General features: G+C 39.3%; 1 protein-coding gene across 4 annotated transcripts in view; it reads left to right on the top strand.

Moving 5' to 3' along the window:
• The window catches only part of FGD6 (FYVE, RhoGEF and PH domain containing 6), a 118,691-nt gene that overhangs the window by 59,949 nt on the left and 35,449 nt on the right, over positions 1 to 23,293 (top strand). For all 4 annotated transcript variants that reach the window (XM_047739611.1, XM_047739610.1, XM_047739609.1 and 1 more), the window contains exons 6-8: positions 7,064 to 7,215; positions 9,709 to 9,865; positions 11,865 to 11,952. In XM_047739611.1, the coding sequence (XP_047595567.1) occupies positions 7,064 to 7,215; positions 9,709 to 9,865; positions 11,865 to 11,952 (397 nt within the window). The remainder of the gene's footprint in view (positions 1 to 7,063; positions 7,216 to 9,708; positions 9,866 to 11,864; positions 11,953 to 23,293) is intronic.

Here is a 23,293-nt window from a genome sequence, read left to right as displayed (position 1 = left end):
CCTCTTCAAAAGAATAGTGCCATCCCTGTGGCTGCCAAAGCCAGAAAACTAGGATTTGTTCTTTATTTCTCCCTCACTTCTCCAGCCAACCCATCTGCAAACCTACTAATTCTGTTTCCACTTTACTGCCACCAACTGAGGCCAGAATATCATCTCTTACACAGACAACCGTTCCAGCCTCCTCACAGGGACTCCTGTTTCCATTCTCACCCTATCTACAATCTGTTTCTTAAATGATTTTTTTCCCTTATTTTAAGAGTGATTTTCTTAAAATATATATTAGAGCATGTCATTCCCGTGTGTTTAAAACCCTTTAAATGATTCCCATTGCGTTAAGAGTAAATTCCACGTTACTCCCCAAGGCTAATAAATAGAATGGCCTTATGTCCCAGTCTGCTTGTGATAGTTCTGGCTATTGTCTTGGCACAATGATTATTGATAGAGTTCCTTTTCTCTTGTTGGGTCATTAAATTATGGTTCCCTCTACCCAGAAGGTATTATGTGATTTGGCCTCTTACTAAGATGAGATACTGGATAAAGAGGGGTTCTCTCTCAGTCACTGACCATGTTCTGGCCATACAGGCCACCTTCCATTTCTTATTTCACTGCTGTTATTTTGGCTCATAGCTTTTGCTAATGCAGTTTCCTGGAATCTTTCTTCTTCATTTTGTTCATAGCTAGTTTTTTCTTTATCCTTCCAATCTGAGTTTAATGCGACCTCTTCAGAGAGGCCTTCTTTGACTATCCTTTTCTCCTTCACTTTCCATTTGTGTTCTTTTTGGCATTAAATATATAATTTGTATATTGTTTATTTACCTGTTTATTTATGGTCTACTAAAATGCAAGCTAGGTGAGGGCAGGGATCGTATCTCCAGCACCTAGCATCATTCCTGTTCATTGGAAGACTTTCAGCAAACATTTGTTGAGTGAATGAGTGTGACTGATTGGTGGTTAAGAATTCTGCCTCCGCCACTATGTGCTCTTGGACAAATTAGTCAAGCCTTGGTTTCTTCTGGAAAATGGGAATAATAATAATAATAATAATAACCACATAAAGTTGGTGTGATGATGGGGCACTTGGCTGGCTCAGTCAGTGGAGTGTGTGATTCTTGATCTTGGGGTTGTGAGTTTGAGTCCCACATTGTGTGTAGAGATTACTTAAAATCTTGGGATGCGTAGGTGGCTCAGTCAGTTAAGCATCTGCCTTTGGCTCAGGTCATGAGTCCTGCATCTGGCTCTCTGCTCAGCGGGGAGCCTGCTTCCTCCTCTCTCTCTGCCTACTTGTGATCTGTCTGTCGAATAAATAAAATATTTTTTTAAAAAAAGATAAATTGCTCTTTATTCAGAACTTATTTATATATATAAATTAAAATGCATACTATTTAATTATGATGTTACCAAATAAACTTTTAATCAAATCAGTCAAAATAGTTTGTTCCTGAAATAGACCCTACTAACTTAGACCCTACTAAGTTCTTCCACTGGGAGGTAAGTTCCATGAAGACAGACATGAAGATAAGGGTAGCCCATGGATAGTTTTAATCCTGAACACTATTGCTATCTGACTTCACATGAATGAGTTCATGTCTGTGTTATATCCTTTTTACGTTCCATTGATTCTTTGCCCAGTAAATTCATATCTGTTGAATGACAAATAAAATAGTACTTGGTAAAGCTCTAGTTATTTATATTTGTTTTTCCCTGTTGTAGCAGAGGTTGTCCAATCCGGAGGTTGCTATTGTATTGTACATAAGCGCACACTTAATAGGAAATACACCTTGGATACTTAATATAGTTCAGTGCAAGTGATACAATTTTTTGTTGTTTTATCTTATTTTCCCTTTGATGGGAGACTGCCTTAATAAACACCTTTATAAATTTATTTTATGAATGTCCAAATAGCATGATTTAAAAATATAGATATATTTTTTACAAGAGAACGATCAGAGACTTTCAGGTCTTTTTTGCAAGACCTTTTTGCTTTAAAGCAAAAATGGGCTTTAATTAAGTAGTAAAGTAGTAATGAAGCATCTTTGCTCCACTCATTTCTTTAGGTTGGAACACACTTACCTTAAAAATTTGAAGGACTCTCACTGAAATCATGGAGTTAGAGGCAAAGTTACTTGGACATCTGTGTGTCAGTAACTAGAATATATCTTTTCTTCTTTTTCTTTTAATGCATTATAAAAAAGAATAGAAGACTTTCTCACAGAACCTTTCAGTTTTTTCCAATCTTAAAATAACTTTATCCTGTTCTACTGAATAGACCCTGTCTTTTGAGTCTTGTTAACCATTTAATTATCATTTACTTGTTCTTTAGTGGTAAAGAATGCTTTTTTAAGCATCTCTTCACATGGCTGCCTAACCTTACCTTTTTGAGCAGCTTCCTTCATGTGACTGCCCTTCACTGAATGAAATTCATTGTTAAGAGCCCCTTTGTCTTACTGCTGAGGTGTTTGTTTTCCCTACTTTGATTTGGTATTTCCTTCTTGTGATATGCTTCTACTTCAGCGTTCTCTTTCCAAACTTTGAGGGACTTGTGGATTATAAATGACATTCATGCGATCATCATTAACCAGATCTTCTTTACTTAAATAAATGGCCTTCTACGAGCACTCTCTGTGTGCCTTGAAACATGCTAAAACTATGTTACATAAATTGTCTATTTTAATCCTCATAACAACCCTATCAAATGCATGTTATTTCTCTTTCTTAAGTGAAGAATACTAATTGCCAAAAGTAACCCACTACTAAATGGCAAAGCCAGACTTTGAATTCGGGTCTCTCTAAGACCTTGCACTTAGTGATTGTTCAGAAATTGGTTAAAAATTATTATTTGAAATTTCTAGCATGCCATACAGAGAATAGTAGTATATTTTGGGGGTATATGAGCTTGTTTTCAGAATTCTTTCAGTTGGCTCATGAAACCAGAGAAATTCTAGTTTTTCATCTTCTGAAGAGGAGAATGAGGCTATATATTGGTCACTTAGGATATATTAGGATGATTGCCTATTAATGTTGTTAAGGGAGATTGAGACTGGAGATAAAGGATTGGTTTTGGTCGTGTTTTATACAGTTTGAACGCAGTGATGACGATGCATAATATCACCAGGCCTAAGCATATCAAGAAGGAGGAATCATTTCATTGGTCAGATATTTTAATTTAAAAACAAAATCAAATTGTTAATGTTAGAGGACATTCTACCCCCTCTACATTTACTTCATAGTTTCATACATATTTTTCTGCATATTTATCAAAGCTCTTTGACTTTTGCAGCTGCTTTGCTTTTGCTTATTAATATGAAGTGCTTCTTCATGCCCTTTATGAAAGCAGGGAGCCCTGCAGAGTTCCCCGTCTGTCCATATGTCCATTTAGTCTTTGTAATCCACCGTGTCATCATAGTGGTTAATAATGCCCTCAGGTCAGGAAGCCCAGTCCAGGCAGCTTCATTAAGTCACTTACTTCTCTTTGGCACCAGAGATGTAAAACCTGACCCGATGAGTAAGACCATCTGTTTTGTGCTTCACTGCGTTAGATGTTCATACATGACTTTATTTGCATTGATTTTTTTTTTTTTATCTGCATTGATTTTTGCTTAGATCTTGCCAGGCGATCAGAGCTTGTGAGGTTGGTATGTTAATACCTCAAAAGCACTGAGTGTGTTTTAGAAGTTGATCTGGTTCTCATTTGTAGGTTTTCTGGGAATTATTAAGAATAATATTATGATATGCTTTATAATTCAGGAGCCTCCTGCTATTTCTAAAAATGCCAAGTTGAACACACATTTGGTTACTGTAATCGGAAACCTGAGTGTAGGTGGTTCCGTTTTACATACAGAATCTTTGGTGGGGTTTATGTTGGGAGCATAGGCTGAAGTACATGTGGTCGATTCCAGTAACCTCTATTGCTTGCCTCACATTTTCACACCCCACTTCCCACCCCCCTTTGATTTTAATTACCCGGCTTTTCCAGTGTGGAAAAGGATACTCTGGATCTGATTTTTGAAGTGCCAGTCGTGTGGTCTTGCATCCTCACTGATTTAGTCAAGGAGGTGTTGGGAATTTAAATTCTTCTGCCCCAAAATAGTTTTGCCTCTGGCTCTGAAGTGTCATCACACTTTCCCAAATTATCCTGGCTGTTAGCATTTAGAAAAATAACCAGACATATGTTATAATTATCCTTTTTATTTAAAAAAAATGCTTTCCTCCTTCTGGTGGCACCAGTTTTGGAGAACGTTGAGGTTCATGAAGAGCTGAGAAGTTAAAGATTCTGTGTGTAGTTCTTGTGAGAATTAGTTACATCTGACACTGGGGCCATAGTCCATTGCTTTCAGGGGATGATGACCCAAGAGGTGAAGGGATGAGCCTTGGGCCAGAGCTGCTGTGTGCTCTTATGAAGGCCTTGGTGTGAGTTGCATTGGCCTGGGGTAAGGGGTACCCTTTTCTGTTTTCTAAAAGGTACCATGAAGGCTAATCGATGGCCGTAATAATGCCTGCTTAGAATCTGTAACTTCCTGGGGCGCCTTGCTGCTTCAGTCAGTTAAATGTCCAACTCTTGGCTTCGGCTCAGGTCATGATCTTGGGTCGTGAGATCAAGCCCTGCATTGGGTGCTGTGATCAGCAGAGTCTTCTTGAGATTCTTCCCCCATCCTTCACCCTCCCCCTCTTCTCCTCCCCCCTTCCCATGTGTGTGCAAGTACTCACGCATGCTCTCTATCTCTAAATAAATAAATAAAATCCTTTAAAAAGAAAAAAAAAGAATGTGTAACTTCCTGGGTCCTAGGAATAATTTGTAATAGATAGCTAGATAGAAACTGTAAATTCCTATCGTCTCTAGTAATTGTTCTTCTTTTGCTCTTCTAATTATTAAATTTCTATTATATTTTATTGTGCTACTCATAATTTTAACAAGGACAGTATGGGCCACTAGTTCATCCAGAGCTACCTGCCATCATCCAGTAATACTGGGAGAAGTGATGCTTTGCCTGATATGTGACAGACGCCTCCAGTTAGAGGCAGCCATCTCACTGGTCAGCCCAGTGTGAATTTGGCTGACTTCTGTTGAATGTTTCTTAAATAAACAAGTTTCCCTTTTGGCAGTGGTGGCAGACATATGGAATGCAAGAGTCTGGCAAAAGCCGTGTCAAATAGGATCCTTAAGCTACTCAGCTGCTAATGGCTACTGTCACTGTTGTGACTGAGGAAATATCTTCCAGCTGGAAAGTAGAAGTCATCTTGCTGCCAGGGGACAAACATATTCATCATTTATTCTACCAGAAGAAAGGGCAGTGGTCATTGCTTTGCTGAACAAGGAATTTTTGCATTTAAGTTATATTAATCATTAAGCTGGTCCCAAAGAAAGAAAGTACTATAGAAGATGTTTACCTGTGCTTTGAATACTGTTAGAATTTAGGAAGTTATTTGTAACATGTAAATATATTCTGTAGTTCTGCCTGATGGAAAAATCTAATGACTTTCAAAAGCATTAAGTAGCTCTATATTCTCTTAGTAAATGTGAATGCTAATAGAAACAAGCTGCTGGGAGGTGGAATTTGGCCAATATCCATTTGGTTTCTGGAGATGTTTTGTGCGGTTTTTCTGGATTGGAGTTTATGCAAGTTACAAATTCCTATTTTATACTATAGTAATTAGCTGTAAAAGTAGTTCTTTAGTTACTACTGTATATACTTGGTTCCTTTGGGCCATTGTGACTATTGGACCAATAAAGTTAGTCCCAGATACTGCAGCCCTAGTGAAGGGTTTATTAGCACCTATTCAGCACAGGAGGTTTTGAATTATCTGAAATGACCATCCTTTAGGAAAGGAATCCTTTCATGTACTTTTAAAATTTTACACAAGGTTTTTGTCCTTCACAAGAAGCATGAGAAGTGCCTATGATTAATGTATGTATGTTGGACACAAGTGTTTGAAGGGATCAGAGGAGAAATCTGTATTTTTTTGTCTATTTCACTTGCCCATTGAATCCCTAAAGGGAAAGTTATTTGAAATAAACATAAAGGAAGATGAAGCCTAGTAGAGAATCTGTTTTACCCAGCCTTTGCTTTAAGGTTTTAATTAAACCTGCTGTTTCTGAGAAGGAACAGTCTCTGTTTTTGAGTCCTTAGGACTTTGGAACAGATTCCACTATTGTTTTACTTATCCCCTGAGGGTGGGCCTCAAGATAGGGTGAAACCAGACAATTAGGATCTCAGACACCACCACCCTTCCCAAGTCCTCTGGGTTGACAGGGTGGAATGATGTGGACTTGTCTTAAAACATGGTATGTAAATAATTTTCTAGGGAAAAGTTGACAGAAGATAATATACAAGGAGAAAATTTTTTATATTGTGGAAACGAAATCCTGGTGAATTTACTGAGAAGTCAGTAGGAGGGAGAGGAGAGTTTAAAAAATATTTTTTTTGATTCTGTGTGCCACACATGTTGCAAAAAGCTTTAAGTGTGTTACCTGATGATGTGTGATATGCAAGTCTCCAAACCCACTGAACAGATGAGGGAAATGAGGCTAGCCCAAGATACCCTGTAATACTGGATCCAGTATTCTCTAATTATCAAGAATGTGATGGTCTCCTCCATGTGCCTTACCTAGAATGCTCTTGTTGGGAAATAATTACTGAAAGTGAACAAAGGGACTTTCCAGAATAAAATTAAGATCTCTTGGGGACTCCTAAAATGAATGGACTGTGTTCATATAGCACTATGGGAATAAGTTTAAAGGCAACTAAGAGTTGCAATCCAATTTCCAGATACCCTTTAATATAATTACAAAGTTTGGAGATCAAAAGATTTAAGAGAAATACTATACAGACTGTTTTAAAACCAAATATCTACCCTAGCCACTTTATTGTGGTGGGTTTTTTGTTTGTTTTGTTTGTTTCTGTCTAGCTAAGTGGAGACAATGAAGTGGGCACTTTTGATTTGTAATTCTACATGGAAAATAGTTTGTGATTTATGTTGTATTAAAGAGAAGCACTGGGGCGGGGGGGAAGCTTTATATCAATTATATGTCTGTGTATGTTATTTTTTCTTCTCTGAACTGTAATAGGATTTCCGAGATGCAGTGGCCCATGCTTCCAGGCAACTTGGGAAACCCGTGATTGAGGACCGGATCCTAAATCAGATCCTGTACTACTTGCCTCAGCTGTATGAGCTCAACCGGGATCTCCTGAAGGAATTGGAGGAAAGGATGTCAAACTGGTAAAAATGAACTGACTAGCTTTCCCAGAGTTCCTCTTTTCAATGAAGCCATAATAAGGGCCCTGCATGTGGCAGAGAGGGGGGTGTTCCTTACATTGAGTTGTTTCAATGTATTGAATTTTCTTGACAGTTACCTGTAAATTGGTCATTTTTTTTTTTCAAGATTTTATTTATTTGACAGAGAGCAAGCAAGAGAAAGAGAGGGGCTGGAGAGAGAGGGAGGATGGGAGGTGGGGAAGGGCAAAGGGAGAAGCAGACTTCCAGACCTGGGGCTGGATCCCAGGACCTAGAAACATGACCTGAGTGAAGACAGACGTTTAACTGACTGAGCCACCCAGGCCCCCCCTAGATTGCTCATTTTAGATGCCCAGAATTCACAACCTTGATGCCCTGAACTCAATTCTAGTAATGTTTAAATTCTTTGGTAATATTGCCTCGAAAACAAGAAGGGTCCATATATTCAGCCAATTTAACTTTTCTGTAGGTAACCTTTGATAATCAAGGTTTTTGAGGTTGAGGGAGTTTACTTGATATATTCACACTGAAATGTTTTTAAATGCTTTGTTATCTTTTCTGGAACATCATGAATCTTTCTTTACATTTTGGAAAAGCGACCATTCACTGAGGTAATAGGTTTGTTTGGTTTAGAAAATTTACACTGATACCATCTATCTATGATACCATCTAGGCTATAGATTTCCAAACTGGAAAAGACTGGTAAACTGCTTCTTTGGATTATAGAAAGTAGGCAGACACTTTGGTGACATCTTTGGAAATATGTGGAAAATTTGTTCTAGGGGTTTTGAGCTTACTGTCCCTGGGGAACCCCAAATGATTAGAATAACAAAATAATGTCACCTACTTTCATGATCAAAATTTCCTTGTAAGTTTTCTTTTCCAGAAAAATACTTCTTGTCTCTTTTGGAAATATCATGCCTCTGCATGTTGGGAAAATATGTTAGATGAGTAATTAATTCCTAGCTGCAGCCTAAGTGTAAAATAACACAGGGTTAAGGACTGAGGAATGACTAAAAGGTATTTTTAAAAGTCATGATAGAAATAAAATATAATTGCAAAGAATATTCCTATAAATACTTTGTCATTCTTATAAAAATTATCTTTAAAACTCTTACTTTAAAGGATATGCACATTTATATAAGCAGGTGTTAAAGGAGATTTAAATTTATTTTTTGCTTGTGCTGAAAATTTTCTCAAGTTTAGATCGATAGATGTTCTGTGGTAGAGTATTAAGCATTCCTATGAAACAGACTAACTGATGAAAGGGACAGCTAAAACAATAATTATGGGAAAAACTACACTTACTAGCACAAAACTCTTCTTATACTTGGATAAGATATTTTCTACTAACTAAAATATTTTTCTCTCAGGGGCCTTCAAGTTAAGACATACTCTTTGGTTTAAGTATGCTTTCTAAAATAACATTTATTTTTGGGGCACCTGGGTGGCTCAGTGGGTTAAAGCCTCTGCCTTCGGCTCAGGTCATGATCCCAGGGTCCTGGGATCGAGCCCCACATCGGGCTCTCTGCTCAGCAGGGAGCCCGCTTCCTCCTCTCTCTCTGCCTGCCTCTCTGCCTACTTGTGATTTCTGTCTGTCAAATAAATAAATCTTTAAAAAATAAATAAATAAAATAAAATAACATTTATTTTTATATTGGCTTTTAATAACTGTTGAAATACTTCGTTTCTGCCTTCAACAAGGTTGTGAGTTATCTACGGTGTGCTGGTCAGGGCTCTAAGCTTGGCAGGAATATCACATTGCACAAAATAGATAAGGCTCTTGCCTGCATGGAGTAGACATTTTAGTCAGGGGAGAACCAGAAAAATGGACAAGAAACATTAGATAAAAGCAATTTCTGATCTGGAAAGATGTAAAATAAGATGATATGCTGCCAAGTGAAGATTGGGTGGCCAAGCAAGGCCCTCTGGAAAGGCAGAGCCCTTTAACGGGACATCTGAATGAAAAGAAGGAGCTGTCCGGGGTTTCCTATTTCCAGGCTTGCAAAGCCATTACTAAAAATGTGCAAAGTGGGAATGAGTCCATATGTCAAAGGACTATAAAGAAGGCCAGTGTGTATGGGGAGGACTGAGAAAGAAGGAGAGAAGTGTGAAATGAGTCAGAAGAGTAGGCAGCAGCAGGGCCAATGGAGCTTTGTAAGCCAAGGGAAGGAGTTTGTTTTCCTGCTGAGTCCTGCAGGAGGCTGTTGGAAGTCACATGGTGTAATACACGTTTTTAGACTCTCTCACTGCACAGAAGGATGAGATGGTAGAAATGGGGAGACCAGTCAGAGGACTGGCAAAATCCAAGCAACATGTGATGGTGGCAGTGAGAATGGTGAAGAGTAGGTATTTAAGAATAGGAGATGCAAAGAGGGCATGCCAATGGCTCAGACAGGGGACTCTCACTGGACGCTAGATATGTTCTGGATACATCTATGACTCTCTCTGTTTTTGCTTATGTCTTCTCTATCTTAGGACTGAACAACATAGAATCGCTGATATCTTTGTAAAGAAGGGACCGTATCTAAAAATGTATTCCACGTACATCAAAGAATTTGATAAAAATATAGCTTTGCTGGATGAGCAGTGCAAGAAGAACCCAGCTTTTGCTGTTGTTGTTAGAGATTTTGAGGTATTTTTGCTCCCATATAATGTTGAATGCTTCTTTCTTTCTTTGTTGTTTTTAAACCTGTAATAATTTGCAGTCATTGAAAACAAAAAAGATATTAAAATATAATCCCTTCAAAGTCAAAGAGGGGAGTGAATAAATGAAAAGGTGAGAAAGTATGTACAAGATTTAATTTTGAAAAATCTATGATTGCATGCTAGAATATGCTGATAGATCTCCTTTTTTTTTGAATTGTGGGGAAATACACATAAAATAAAACTTAACCATCTTAACCGTTTTTAAGTATATAGTTTGGTAGTGTTAAGTACCTTCACATTGTTTTGCAGCCAATCTCTACAGCTCTCTTCATCTTAACATTGCAGAACTGAAACTATGGCTAAAACAACGCCCCATTCTCCCCTCCCCCTGCCCTGGTGACCACCATTCTACCTTCTGTCTCTGAATTTGACTACTCTAGGAACATTTCTTATTTTTAACTCAACCTTTCCTTTTATTCTTCTAACAACTGATCTACAGTGAAGGATGGGAAATGTAATTTGTTTCCCTTTAGATAAATAAATAATACAGGTTCAGTGTCAAAGTTAAGAAAAATTAATGACATCTTTATAAAAAGCATTGTGTTTGCACTCAAAGCTAAAGAGTACAAACCTGATTTGATTGGGGATAAATGATGTAATACATCTCCTAAAAATTAGTTTTAACTAAAATCTTATTTAAGTCCTTCCCCCAATCTTGGGTAAAATGTGAATTATAATGTTTTAATACTCATTTCTCTCTTTTGTAACTTAAAAAAAACAACAACAACAAAAAAAAAACAGCGAATTCCAGTCACCCAAAACTAGAGAAGTTTTAGAAGTATTATGATATTGCTGATTCTTACTTGTACATTAAACACATAATTAAACTTAAAATCATTTGTTGTCTTTTTCCCTTTTTTTCTTTTCCTCTCCTCTGATGTCTTGATGCTGTTAAGAAAGGAAGTGTGATTTCTATAGCTATGGCAACTGATCATTGACCCAGGTTTTCATCAGCATCCAGTGCGTTGTTCCGTTGCCTTGGCAGCAAAAGAAAATATAAGATGGGAAAATTAGCTGTCTTGGTTAATGATGCTTGCATGGTAGATGCTTTCTTAAATGCAGTATCATTATAACTTTCTAATTAGTCTGTGTACCAGACCCGAGAGGTGCATATTTAGAAAAAGCAGAAATGATCTGAGCAAATCTAAGAAAACCCTTCCCCACGCACCTGAGCTGTGGAGGAAGTACAAGTACAGGACGTGTTAGGATAAAGTGACGATTTCACTCGGCCATTTTGATGCCACCAAACAGTACAGTCTTGTGTTAGAGAATGTCTACAAAGCCCAGGATTGGGCAGAAGTGTCTGTTTTACCTACTAAGGAAAAGAGCTTTAAAGGCGAAATCAAATGTCCTTTTGGTCATGTCAGAATGGCTCTGAAATCAAGTCTCTCTATAGGCTGATTTGGGAACTGTTTTTTAGAGCCATTCGTCTGAGAAAGAAATTTTACGTCCATCTGGCTTATTGGAAATCATGTGCTTAGCAGGGCTGCTTTTCAGGCTATCTTTAATTTCTGCAGTGCTCCCCACTACCACCAGTTGTTATCATGGGTCTACTTGCCGTAGGCTCTGCTTATTATTTGAATCCAGTTCCCAGTAGCTTTATGTCTTCTGCCTTATCTTGAGGACCATGCAATTCTTTGAGGTTTGTTTGTGCTTGTGAATACATTGGCACATACTTGCTCAAGTGGCCACTGCTGAGTATGGTGGGCCCTCACTGACCTGGAGCACGGGGCTGCAGCCACCCCTGTCTATGGGAGTGAGCCCCTGACTCCAGAGACCACCCCCTGCTGGAGAGGTGGGCTAGCTGGTGAGTCCCCTCCCAGAGTTGTTGGCTTTCTAAAGTTTGGCTTCCTGGGCACTTGCGTCTGGATCCCTTGTTCCTTAAAAGAACGCTTGTGTTTACTTTGGATACGTTTTCCTTTCAGACGAGCCCACGCTGTGCTAACCTGGCCCTCAAGCACTACCTGCTCAAGCCAGTTCAGCGGATCCCCCAGTACAAGCTGCTGCTGACAGGTGCGCCTCTTCCGCGGTTTGCCAGCCAACCAGCTGATGTTGTTTTCATGAAACTCGCCCTCTCCTAAGAACACCGCTTTCTAACACTCCAGTAACTCCTTATCCAATACATGCATTTATAGATTGCATGTATAACATGCAATAACATGCATTTATAGATTGATTACAGCCGGAACTGCATTGCTCTTGGTTCTTTGATCGTCCCTGCACGCATTCTCTGCTCTGGGCATTCCTATGTGTACATCGTACCCTCCCAACCCCCCATCCCTGCATCATTTTACCTGATTAATAGTATTAATCCCAAGAATGTCCTTTCCCAACCACTCCAGAATGAGTTTTAGGGAGTCACTACCACATATTTGTATAGCAACTGTTGTTGTCCTGGTCACTTATCTCACAAGGTGTAAGGACTGGTTAATGAGCTATGTGCTTAGACTAGTGCTTTGGTCATAGTAAGTTCTAAATCAGTATCAGCTGCTGTTATTAGTAGTCATACCCTTATCATCATCATCATTACTCTGTATTGTCTGTATCTTCTACTAGACTGTAAGCTTCCAGATTACAGGGCCGTATCTATCTGGCTTACTGCTATAATAATGAAAAAATGAAGATGAGGGGAAGGCTGTGAGTTGAGTGAAGGCATATACCGTGCTCAGGGATATAGTCATTGGCTCTCCCAAGTCTTCACCATAGCCATGCATATATCACATTATTATTTACATAGATATAATAACAGACTTATAGAGATAAGTGTTTGGCATCACAGCAAAGCTAGTACAGTTTCACATCATGTCTGGTATCCAACACATGCTACCAGGTTCTTGGAGTATTTGCTGAACTATAGTGGATGTACACCGAATTAATAGACATACATACAAAAGGCAGATTCTTAACCATCTACCTTTGGCTCAGGTCACGATCTTAGCATTCTGGGATCGAGTCCCACATCCGGCTCCTTGCTCAGCAGGGAGTCTGCTTCTCCCTCTGCCTGCTGCTCCCCCTGCTTTACTCTCTCTCTCCTCTCTCTGACAAATAAATAAAATCTTAAAAAAAGAAAAAGAATTATATCAAAATGGGGCACCTGGGTGGCTTAGTCGGTTAAGTGTCCAACTCTTGGTTTCAACTCAGGTCATGATCTCAGGGTTAGATTGAGCCCAACGTTGAGCCCTGCTCAGCTCAGAATCTGCTTAAGATTCTTTCTCTCCCTCTGCCCCTTCCCCTGCTCTCTCTCTCGTGCTTTAAAATAAATAAATGAAAAGAATTGTGTCAGAATGGTGAGAATATCAAAATGCTATCTCAACTTTAAATTAATCTGTACTAATTTTATCATGTAAATAGATTTTTAGGTACTTGGTTCCTACTGGTATTGTTAAAAAATGGTGTGCATTCTCCTTCCTCGTAAGCCAAGAACTATGTTGGATAGAGTAGGTGAATGCTAGAAAGCATTCCTTTAGGCAAAGCCTTCCTAGGGTGCCTTTTAAAAGACAAAGTGCTGTTGAAGAAGACCCAGCTTCAGCATCAGGACCTGACTACCCTAGGTGTTTCAAGTGTTTACTTTGAATTTCTAACTGTGAATCACACAATAGATTTTTCTCTGGAATGACATAAGGCAAATCAAATAATTTGAGGATATCCTGTCCATTTGTACTTTCTTTCCTCTGCTTTTGGCAGAGATTTAGAATACACAGGACAAAAGGAAGCACCGATGCATGTGTTGTGTTTTTGCTAGATAAGTTCAGTGCTATATCATAAATGAAGCTATCAAATGGCTTACGCTATTTCTACAGCTGTGGAATGAATACTGTTTTTAGTGGCAAAAGAGTATGGTGGTTTCAAATAAGAGAAGGATGGAGAAGAACACTGAAATTTTCCTCCCACACTATGACTGATCTAAGTAAAAAGTCACACTTACATTTAATTTAGGATTCATGAAGAGGTTGGTTTTAACTGAGAAATGATGAAGTAGCAAAAGCAAGTTTTAAAAATTCTTTTTTAAGAGAACAGATTTCATGTCTTTTATGATAGCAACATAACGTAAGCTTGGGGTTGTTTTAGTTTTGAGCTGCCTCTTCTTTAATCTTAAAGCCATTTACCCCTTCTTTAAGTTGGAAAATCTCCATTATTTATTTGTGTATGGTAGACCCTCTGTAATTGTGGATTTACTGAAAGGTACTGGGGATAAATGGATTGTTCAAGTCACAGAGTCAGGACTGAAGTTAAAGAAAGAACATAGACTTTGTAAAGAAATAACATAGACCTCATGTTCTTCATCCATTGCCTTTTCTTCCATTGATTCAGTTTCTTCTTTCCTCCAAGCCTGGCCTGAAATCCCACCTTGCTTTTAAAGCCATCTCTCATTACTCCAGTCTTCCTTGACCTTTACTATTAGTGCCATGTGACCTAGCAGATATTTACAGTAGCCCCCCCTTACTTGCAGGGATACATCGCAAGACCACCAGTAGATGCCTAAAACCATGGATAGTACCACACGCTGTGCATATTCTTGTTTTTCCCCCTACCTACATACCTTTGATAGAACTTAATTTATAAGTTATTCACAGTAAGAGATTAATAATAATAATCACATAAAATATACTATTATATATACATATATACATATGTATGTGTGTATGTATATATACATATATAAATATGTATGTGTGTATTATATATACATATATACATATATATACACATGTATGTGTATAATTATAAAATAATTATACTATTATATATACATATATATACATATGTATGTATACTAAAACAAAAATTAAGTGAATGTGCTCTCTCTCTCTCTCTTGAAATATCTTATCGTACTGTGGTTACCTCCCTTGTGATGATGTGAGATGATAAAATGCCTATGTGATGAGAAGTTAGGTGAGTGACAAGAGGCACTATGTATCCTTAGGCTGCCTTCGACCTTCTGTGACATGTAAGGAGGATCGTTTGTCTCCACTCGCATGGCAGTTAACTTGGTGTAACTGAAACCATAGAAAGGGGAACTACAGAGAAGGGGCAGTGCTATATTCAGTGCCTTGTGAATTTGCTCATATTTTTCTAATTTAAATAGTCATTCCCTAATTTGATTATAGACTCCTTGAGGTCCAAGAGTGAGTTTTTACCAACAATTTGTTGCACCCCAATTTATCTGGGTCAGTTTTGGTTACCTTGGAAGCCATTCAGGAAATAATTTTGGCAACTTTTTTTTTTTTTTTTAAAGATTTATTTATTTATTTATTTATTTATTTGACAGACAGAGATCACAAGTAGGCAGAGAGGCAGAGAGAGAGGAAGAGAAGCAGGCTCCCTGCTGAGCATAGAGCCCGACACGGGGCTCGATCCCAGGACCCTGGGATCATGACCCGAGCCGAAGGCAGAGGCTTTAACCCACTGAGCTACCCAGGCGCCCCAATTTTGGCAACTTTTAAGTTACGTTTAAAATATCCCATTAGGGGCACCTGGGTGACTCAGTCGGTTAAGTGTCTGCCTTTGGCTCAGGTCATGATCGCAGGGTCCTGGGGTCGAGCCCCACGTCAGGCTCCTTGCTCCGTGGGGAGCCTGCTTCTCCCTCTCCCTCTGCCTGCTGCTCCCCCTGCTTGTGCTCTCTTACTCTCTCTCTCTTTCTCTTGCTCTCTCAAATGAATAAATAAAATCTGAAAAAAAAAAAATAATAAACAATGAAACATCCCATTGACTAAAAAGTCTTTAGCCTGAAAGACAACATTGAGATAGAGAATTTCAGAGATGATGTCTTCTTATTCAGAGAGGTTGAAATGTTCTTCCCAAGACTACACAAATGGTATTGATTGAAGTGTATGTATGGTCATATAAAACTAAAGACATATGGAGGTTGTGATACTATGGTTTTGTTTTATATTTTTATTTAAAATTCTGATTTTCCAGTACTCATTTTTGTGATGGTTTGATTGCTCCCTACTTTGCAAGATAATTCTACAGTTGCTATCAAAGTGCCCTTGGTCTATGCACTTAAATTTTTAGAAGTTGGATTTTAAGTCTCTAAGTTTGTATCTATTTATTTATTTATTTTTTTAAAGAGTTATTTATTTATATATTTGACAGGCAGAGATCACAAGTAAGCAGATAGGCAGGCAGAGAGAGAGAGGAGGAAGCAGGCTCCCTGCAGAGCACAGAGCCCAATGTGGGGCTCGATCCCAGGGTCCTGGGATCATGACCTGAGCCAAAGGCAGAGGCTTCAACCCACTGAGCCACCCAGGCACCCCAGTTTGTATCTATTTAAACATGATAGTTAACTGGGTCCTCATCTTTGGATAAACATGCTCAATGTTTTAATCCTCTGAACAGCCTGTGGGATACTTTTCTTTCTTTCCCTTTCTTTTTTCTTTCTTTCTTTCCTTCTTTCTTTCCTTCCACTTTTTCATCCTAGAATTTGGAGTAACCCCAAGTGCACAGAATATATATGAGCAGAGAGGAACAGTGAGACCATTTGGGGCAACTTTTGACAACTTTGATTTATTAATGAGTTTTAGGCAGACAAGGGGAAGAATCCCTGCCTACTCAGTGTAGATTTGTGCCTATCTCAGTTTCTTAAGAGGGAAAGATTTGAAAAATGTAGAGATGAGGTATAGGTAAGCTAGGATAGTTTCTTCTGGAATCCTTTTAGAGAAAGGTGAATGGAAATTCCTAGATACAGGGACCTGCCCCTACTAGTCAGACAACCATCCTATTGTCTTGAGCAATGTTTTTTCCCCCGGACATAATTTGGGCTTCAACTGGAATTCTGCTTAGGCTTTCATTAGTAAAAAAACACGTCCAGCTAAATTCCTGGTAGTACTTTTTTAAGCTCAACCTAAAATAGGATTAAAGAAAATGCATATGTTCATGCTTAAAATTAGAATTATCTTTTTTTTTTTAAGATTTTATTTATTTATTTGACAGAGGTCACAAGTAGGCAGAGAGGCAGGCAGAGATAGAGAGGGGGAAGCAGGCTCCCGGCTGAGCAGAGAACCCGGCGTGGGGCTCGATCCCAGGACCCTGAGATCATGACCCAAGCTGAAGACAGCAGCTCAACCCACTGAGCCACCCAGGTGCCCCTAGAATTATCTTTTTAAGAAGGTAAAATAAAGTAAGTAATTTACTTAAGTAGAAAACCTTGTAAATTTTACCTTTATATTGGCCATTCAAGGCAAATGGATCTAGCCAGACCTTGAAATCTGCCCAGGGCCCAGAACCTAGTTCGAATTAGAGTCTTGCGGCAGCGGAAGGAAACAGGTGCTGTTAATGGGAGCAGCATTGATTCTTATCCTCTGCTTATGTCCTTCCTCATCTCTTCAGTGTTGAGACTGTATTATCCTGACTCGGCCTGGCATGGATTCTGGCCCATAACAGGGACTCCACTGAGCTGGAAGGCTTAGGGAATTAAACAGTGTTCCTTTTCACAAGGTTGAGAATCCCCTGAATGTTTGATGTATGAATGAGTCAATAAATTGTTAAAGAGTTAAAAACACTCTACCAGTTACTCAGGCACAAAATTGTGGAAAGGACTCTGAAATGCTTCCTGTTCCTCCTTGTTCCTCTGTTATAGTACCCGCCCACAAGTTTTCCCCTGCCTCTGCTTCCTGCTCTTTCCATTTCCCTTGTTCTGTTCTAGACCTGCCTTTCTAAACTCAAGCCAGATTGTGGCAGTATCTTCCTTCTGGTTGCTCTACCTCTTTTTTTTTTTTTTTTTTAAGATTTTATTTATTTATTTATTTGACAGGGAGAGTGAGAGAGCACGAACAGGCAGAGGGAGAGGGAGAAGCAGGGTCCCCACTGAACAGGGAGCCCAATGTGGGGCTTGATCCCAGGACTCTGGGATCATGACCTGAGCCGAAGGCAGTCACTTAACCAACTGAGCCACCCAGGCACCCTGGTTGTGCTACCTCTTATCACCGCCACCACCCCCTTGTAGCCTGGCACATTGTCCCTTCATCTCTTTTCCAAGGACACTAAAAGGAAAAACATACTCCTCCCATGTTTCCTTTTTAATAACACACCACCATCGTTCTTACAATACTGACACCAGATGTTTAGTTTTGTCCCACACCAGGCAGTTCTCTTTGACTTTGATCTACCTGGAAATAGTGTCAGGTTCTGAAGGGCTCAGTCCCACGACTGCCCCCCTGCAAACTTCACATGCCATTCATAAGTCCCAGGCTGTCCCCTGTAATTTCTGATCAACAGGCTATAAATCTGGGCTTTCCTGATCCCTTCCTTGGGTTTGATAATTTGCTAGAATGGCTCATAGAACTCACAGTAACAGTTACTTGCATTTTCTGGCTCATCACAAAAGGATAGGATGAAGGTTACAAGTGAACATCTAGATGGAAGAGATACATAGGGCAAAGTATGTGGAGGAGATCTGGGAGCTTCTCTACCCTCTCCGAACACCAGTCTCCCAGCACCTCCACGTATTCAGCAACTAGAAGCTCTAAACTGTCTACTTGGGGACGTTTATGGAGGCTCCATCACGTGGTCATGATCCAGTATTAACTCCACTTCTAGTCTTCTCCCCTTCCTGTAGAGTGGAGAATGGGGCTAAAAGTTGCGAGTTTATTATAATCATGGCTTGATCTTTCTGGTGACCAGCCCTTATCTGGGAGCGATTCAGGAGCCCACCCAGAGTCGCCTCATTAGAACAAAAGACATTCCTATCGCCTAAAAAGTTCCCTGAGATTTAGTTCTGTCAGAGCTAGGGTCAAAGGCCAAATGTTAGGACAAAAGGTGCTCCTCCAGCTCTTATCACTTACAAAATTCCAAGGGTTTTAGGAGCTCTACACCAGGAATTGGGAGCAGAGACCAATATATATTTTTTCTGTTGTCTCACAGACCTTCTTTTATTCTGTGTATTAGGAAGGTTGAAAACTTACTCTCCCTATCATAATGGGAGATACGTGTCCTTTGTCTAAACCCAGAGAATGTACAACACCAAGAGTAAACCGTAATGTAAACCATGGGCTTTGAGGGGGTTGTGTTGTGTTACCCATTCTCATAAATATACCACTCTGGTGGGAAATACTGATAGTGGGGAAAGCTGTGCAAATCTAGGGAAGGGGGTATATGGGAAATCTCTATGCCTTCCTCTCAGTTTTGCTGTGAACATAAAATCACTCTAAGAAATAAAGTCTTAATTTACGGGGGTGGAGGGAACCTTATTATTCACTATGAGGGCCATAGGTTATAACCCAGAATTTCCCTTGTTTTCCTTTGTTCTAGCTGTAGTAGTTTTCTTTCTTTCTTTTTTTTTTTTTAATATTTTATTAATTTATTTGACAGCGAGGATGAGTAGGCAGAGTAGCAGGCAGAGAGAGAAGTAGGCTCTCTGCTGAATAGAGAGCCTGACACAGGGTTTGATCCCAGGACCCTCGGATTATGACCTGAGCTGAAGGCAGATGCTTGACTGATTAAATCACCCAGGTGCCCCTAATGCGATGTTTTTTTTGTTTTTTGTTTTTAAAGATTTTATTTATTTGACACACAGAGAGAGAAATCACAAGCAGGCAGAGAGGCAGGCAGAGAGAGAGAGAGGAGGAAACAGGCTCCCTGCTCAGCAGAGAGCCCGATGTGGGGCTCGATCCCAGGACCCTGAGATCATGACCTGAGCCGAAGGCAGAGGCTTTAACCCACTGAGCCACCCAGGCGCCCCAATGCGATGTTTTAAATGTAGCTTAAATGCAGTTTTTATAGCACGCCGGCATGGCTCAGTCAGTTAAGCATCTGCCTTCAGCTCAGGTTATGATCCCAGCCAGGGTCTAGGATCGAGGCCCATATTGGGCTCTCTGCTCTGTGGGGGGCCCTGCTTTTCAAAACTCTCCTTCTGCCTGCTGCTCTCCCTGCTTATATGCACGCTCTCTCTCTGTCAAATAAATAAATAAAATCATTAAAAAAAAGTAGTTTTTTTACTCTCTCCTGAAACCTGTCCTCAAGGCCAGATTCTCTCTTTCATTAATCACCACATGGGCTGACCTTGAGCTGGACACCTGTATATACTGGCAAACACCAAAGGTGCTCCTTGTTCTGATGGAACGTGTAGTCCTCCTCTTTAGGGCCACGCCCAACCACTCAAGCTTCCACCAAAGCCTTCTTCCTTCCTCTTCTTAAGTCCTGAAAATTAAACTGATCTCATCACTTGCTTGAGTGAGTATATTTTGAGGATTTGTTTTTATAAGGGTCACTTTTTTTCTTTAAAGGGATCTTTTTTGCCTAAAAAATATATAAGTATTATAAAAACGAAGTCCTTCTTTATCTTCTGCCATCCAGAGATGAATAGCATAGATCTTTAGATCTTTTTTATCTCTATGTTATAGTCAGGATAAATTTTTCAACTACCAAAAAAAGCTTTTATTTGTGGAAAGTTACTACACTGGTGTTGAAAAAAGTTGAACCAGTAAGGATCATGTTGAGAAAATAAAATGAAAAACATAATTTAAAAATTCCTCTGAAATATCTTTTCCATTTCTATATTTAGGGGGGAAAACAGTCCTTTGAACTTTGATTAAATTTGGATCAGGTAGTTTTCTTTGATCTTGTTCAAAATATTTATGTTCTAAGTGACTAATGACATATTATATTACTTTTCCTGTAATCTTTGCCTTCAGTCTGGGATGGTATTAACTCCCTCTAGGTTTTAGAAATCCAGGATTTCCCATGTTGATAGAAAATGGGATATTAAAAACATCTGTTAGAGTGTTCTGAAGCTATTAATTTGAGCTATGAACAGACTAATAAGCAGATTCAAGGAAAGGTCAGAATCATATTAGTGTATGACTTTTTAAAAAATCCTTACTGAAAAATGAAAAATGAAACTTGTGCTCTGGTAAGTATTTGTTTTCTAAACCAGGGCTAATTGTCTATAGCAAAAGTCATTCTAACACTTTCTCTAGGGCAGAACTTGGTGGAAGGTAGGGCTGTCCCAAGCACCAGCCAAGGAATTTCTTTTCTGAAGAACCCAAAGACCCTGATGTAAGCCAGTTCCATCCATGTGACATGGGAGGGTGATGATACTCAGAATTCCCTTTGTTATTAGGTGAGCTCTTGTTTCTGTTGCAATTAATATTTTCAAAGACTTTTTATTTATTTATTTTTGCGAGAAAGGGAGAGAAAGTAAGAGCAAGTAGGCACAAAGTGGGGTAAGGGCAGAGGGGGAAGCAGACTCCCTGCTGATAAGGGAACCCCATGTGGGGCTCGATCCCAGGACCCTGGGATCATGACCTGAGCCGAAAGCAGACGAGTAACTGACTGAGCCACGCAGGCGCCCCTGTTGCAATTAATTTTTAATTATAGTTGTGAACAAGGTATTTTGAGGGGTGATACTTAATAAATTATATCCATGAAATATTTTGGTGCTGTGGAAATAAATATTTAATACTATGGAAAGACTTTAGGATATAAGCATGTCTTATCTGCCTGATCTATTCAGTTATACCTTTTAAATGTAATATCCCTTTCTCTATAGAACAGAGGTTCTTAACCTTTTTTGTACCTGGATCCCCGTGGCAATCTGGAGAGGCCTATGGATCCCTTAGAATAATTTTTTAAGTAACAGAATAAAATACATAAGACTAAATGGAAACCAGTAGGCCTGAAATGCAGTTATTAAAATAGTTTGAAAATATTACATAGTAATACACGAGCTGCTTTAGTAATCCATTAAATAAGAAGATCTGGTGGTGGATCTAAGAACTCCCATGACTTAGATATAGTGGTGATGGTAAACAAAATTTTGAGAAATCTGCAACATCTATAATGTGATATAAAAAAATGTATGCCTCTTCTGGTGGTAAAGTCACTGATATCATTGATGATATGCTGGTTTGTTCCCTACATTCATAATGTAAGGAAATTCTGTATTTCACTTAGAGGTTAGGGAAAATATTATTTTGTGTGTGTGTGTTTTGCCTATCCAGGGCTGCAGATCCCCAGAATTGTACCCATAGGCATGCCTACAAAGCCGTTCTTTTCCCAATTCTCTTTGTACATTTAACTCAGATTCCCTGCATGTAGCTGAATACCTCTGTTGCTGGGACTTGGCTCGCTAAAGATCTAGCAAGCTGACTGTGTTGCTGAAGAGTTTTCCTCTTAAGTGTTTGTCAGAGTCATGGGCTTACATCAGGAACTGTTCCACTTGAAAAAACACTGATATTCAGTCAAATTTGAATTCACTTTGGCGTTTATATTTGCTTTATGCTTCTCTTGTCTGTTCTTTGGGGAGTAAAATAAAATATACTGGTCTCCCTAAACCTAAATTTGCTCTTTGTTTACCAACAAAGAGGCGGTAAGAACCAAATATGGATAAGAACTTCCTTAAGTGGGGCTTGACTATGCCAAGACTGAGTCTGAGCCAGTCTAAGTGACCTGATTGGTGCTGACCACATAGTAAATACCATAATAATTGTGTCCTTTCCTGCTAGGATATAGAAGCTTTATGAGAGCAAAACCTTTTCCTGGGATACCCGGGTGGCTCAGTCAGTTAAGCCTCGGCCTTTGGCTCAGGTCATGATCCTCGGGATCGAGTCACATGTCAGGCACCTTGTTCAGGGAGGAGTCTGCTTATCCCTCTGCCTGCTGCTCCCACTGCTTGTGTGTGTGTGCACTCTCTCTCTCTGCTTCTGACAAACAGATAAATAAAATATAAATAAATAAAACATCAACAATTAAAAATGCATAATACCATTGCAAGAATAGACCTATTGATTGAAAAATAATCATAATTATTTCTATTATTAGAATAGGGAGGTGACTTTAAAAACACCCTGTTTATAAGAATCTAATGTATGGGGGCGCCTGGGTGGCTCAGTGGGTTGGGCCGCTGCCTTCGGCTCGGGTCATGATCTCGGGGTCCTGGGATCGAGTCCCACATCGGGCTCTCTGCTCAGCGAGAGGCCTGCTTCCCTCTCTCTCTCTCTCTCTGCCTGCCTCTCCATCTACTTGTGATCTCTCTCTCTGTCAAATAAAAAAAAAAAAATCTTTAATAAAAAAAATAAATCTAGGGACACCTGGGTGGCTCAGTTGGTTAAGCAGCTGCCTTCGGCTCAGGTCATGATCCCAGCGTCCTGGGATCGAGTCCCACATCGGGCTCCTTGTTTGGCGGGGAGCCTGCTTCTCCCTCTGCCTGCCATTCTGTCTGCCTGTGCTCGCTCGCTCTCCTCTCTCTCTGACAAATAAATAAAATCTTTAAAAAAAAAAAATAATAAATAAATAAATCTAATGTATGACAAAGTAGGAAGTGTAAGACAGTAAGAAAAAAAAGGCTGTTTATTGAATAACCTATTAAAATTTGAAAAATTAGTTACGATTCATATGTCAATAGATACATTAAAAA

This window comes from Lutra lutra, chromosome 8 (genome assembly GCF_902655055.1).
Source record: "Lutra lutra chromosome 8, mLutLut1.2, whole genome shotgun sequence".
Classification (NCBI taxonomy): domain Eukaryota; kingdom Metazoa; phylum Chordata; class Mammalia; order Carnivora; family Mustelidae; genus Lutra; species Lutra lutra.
The sequence above is the reverse complement of the archived record's forward strand: the minus strand, read 5'-3'. Positions and strand labels throughout refer to the sequence as shown.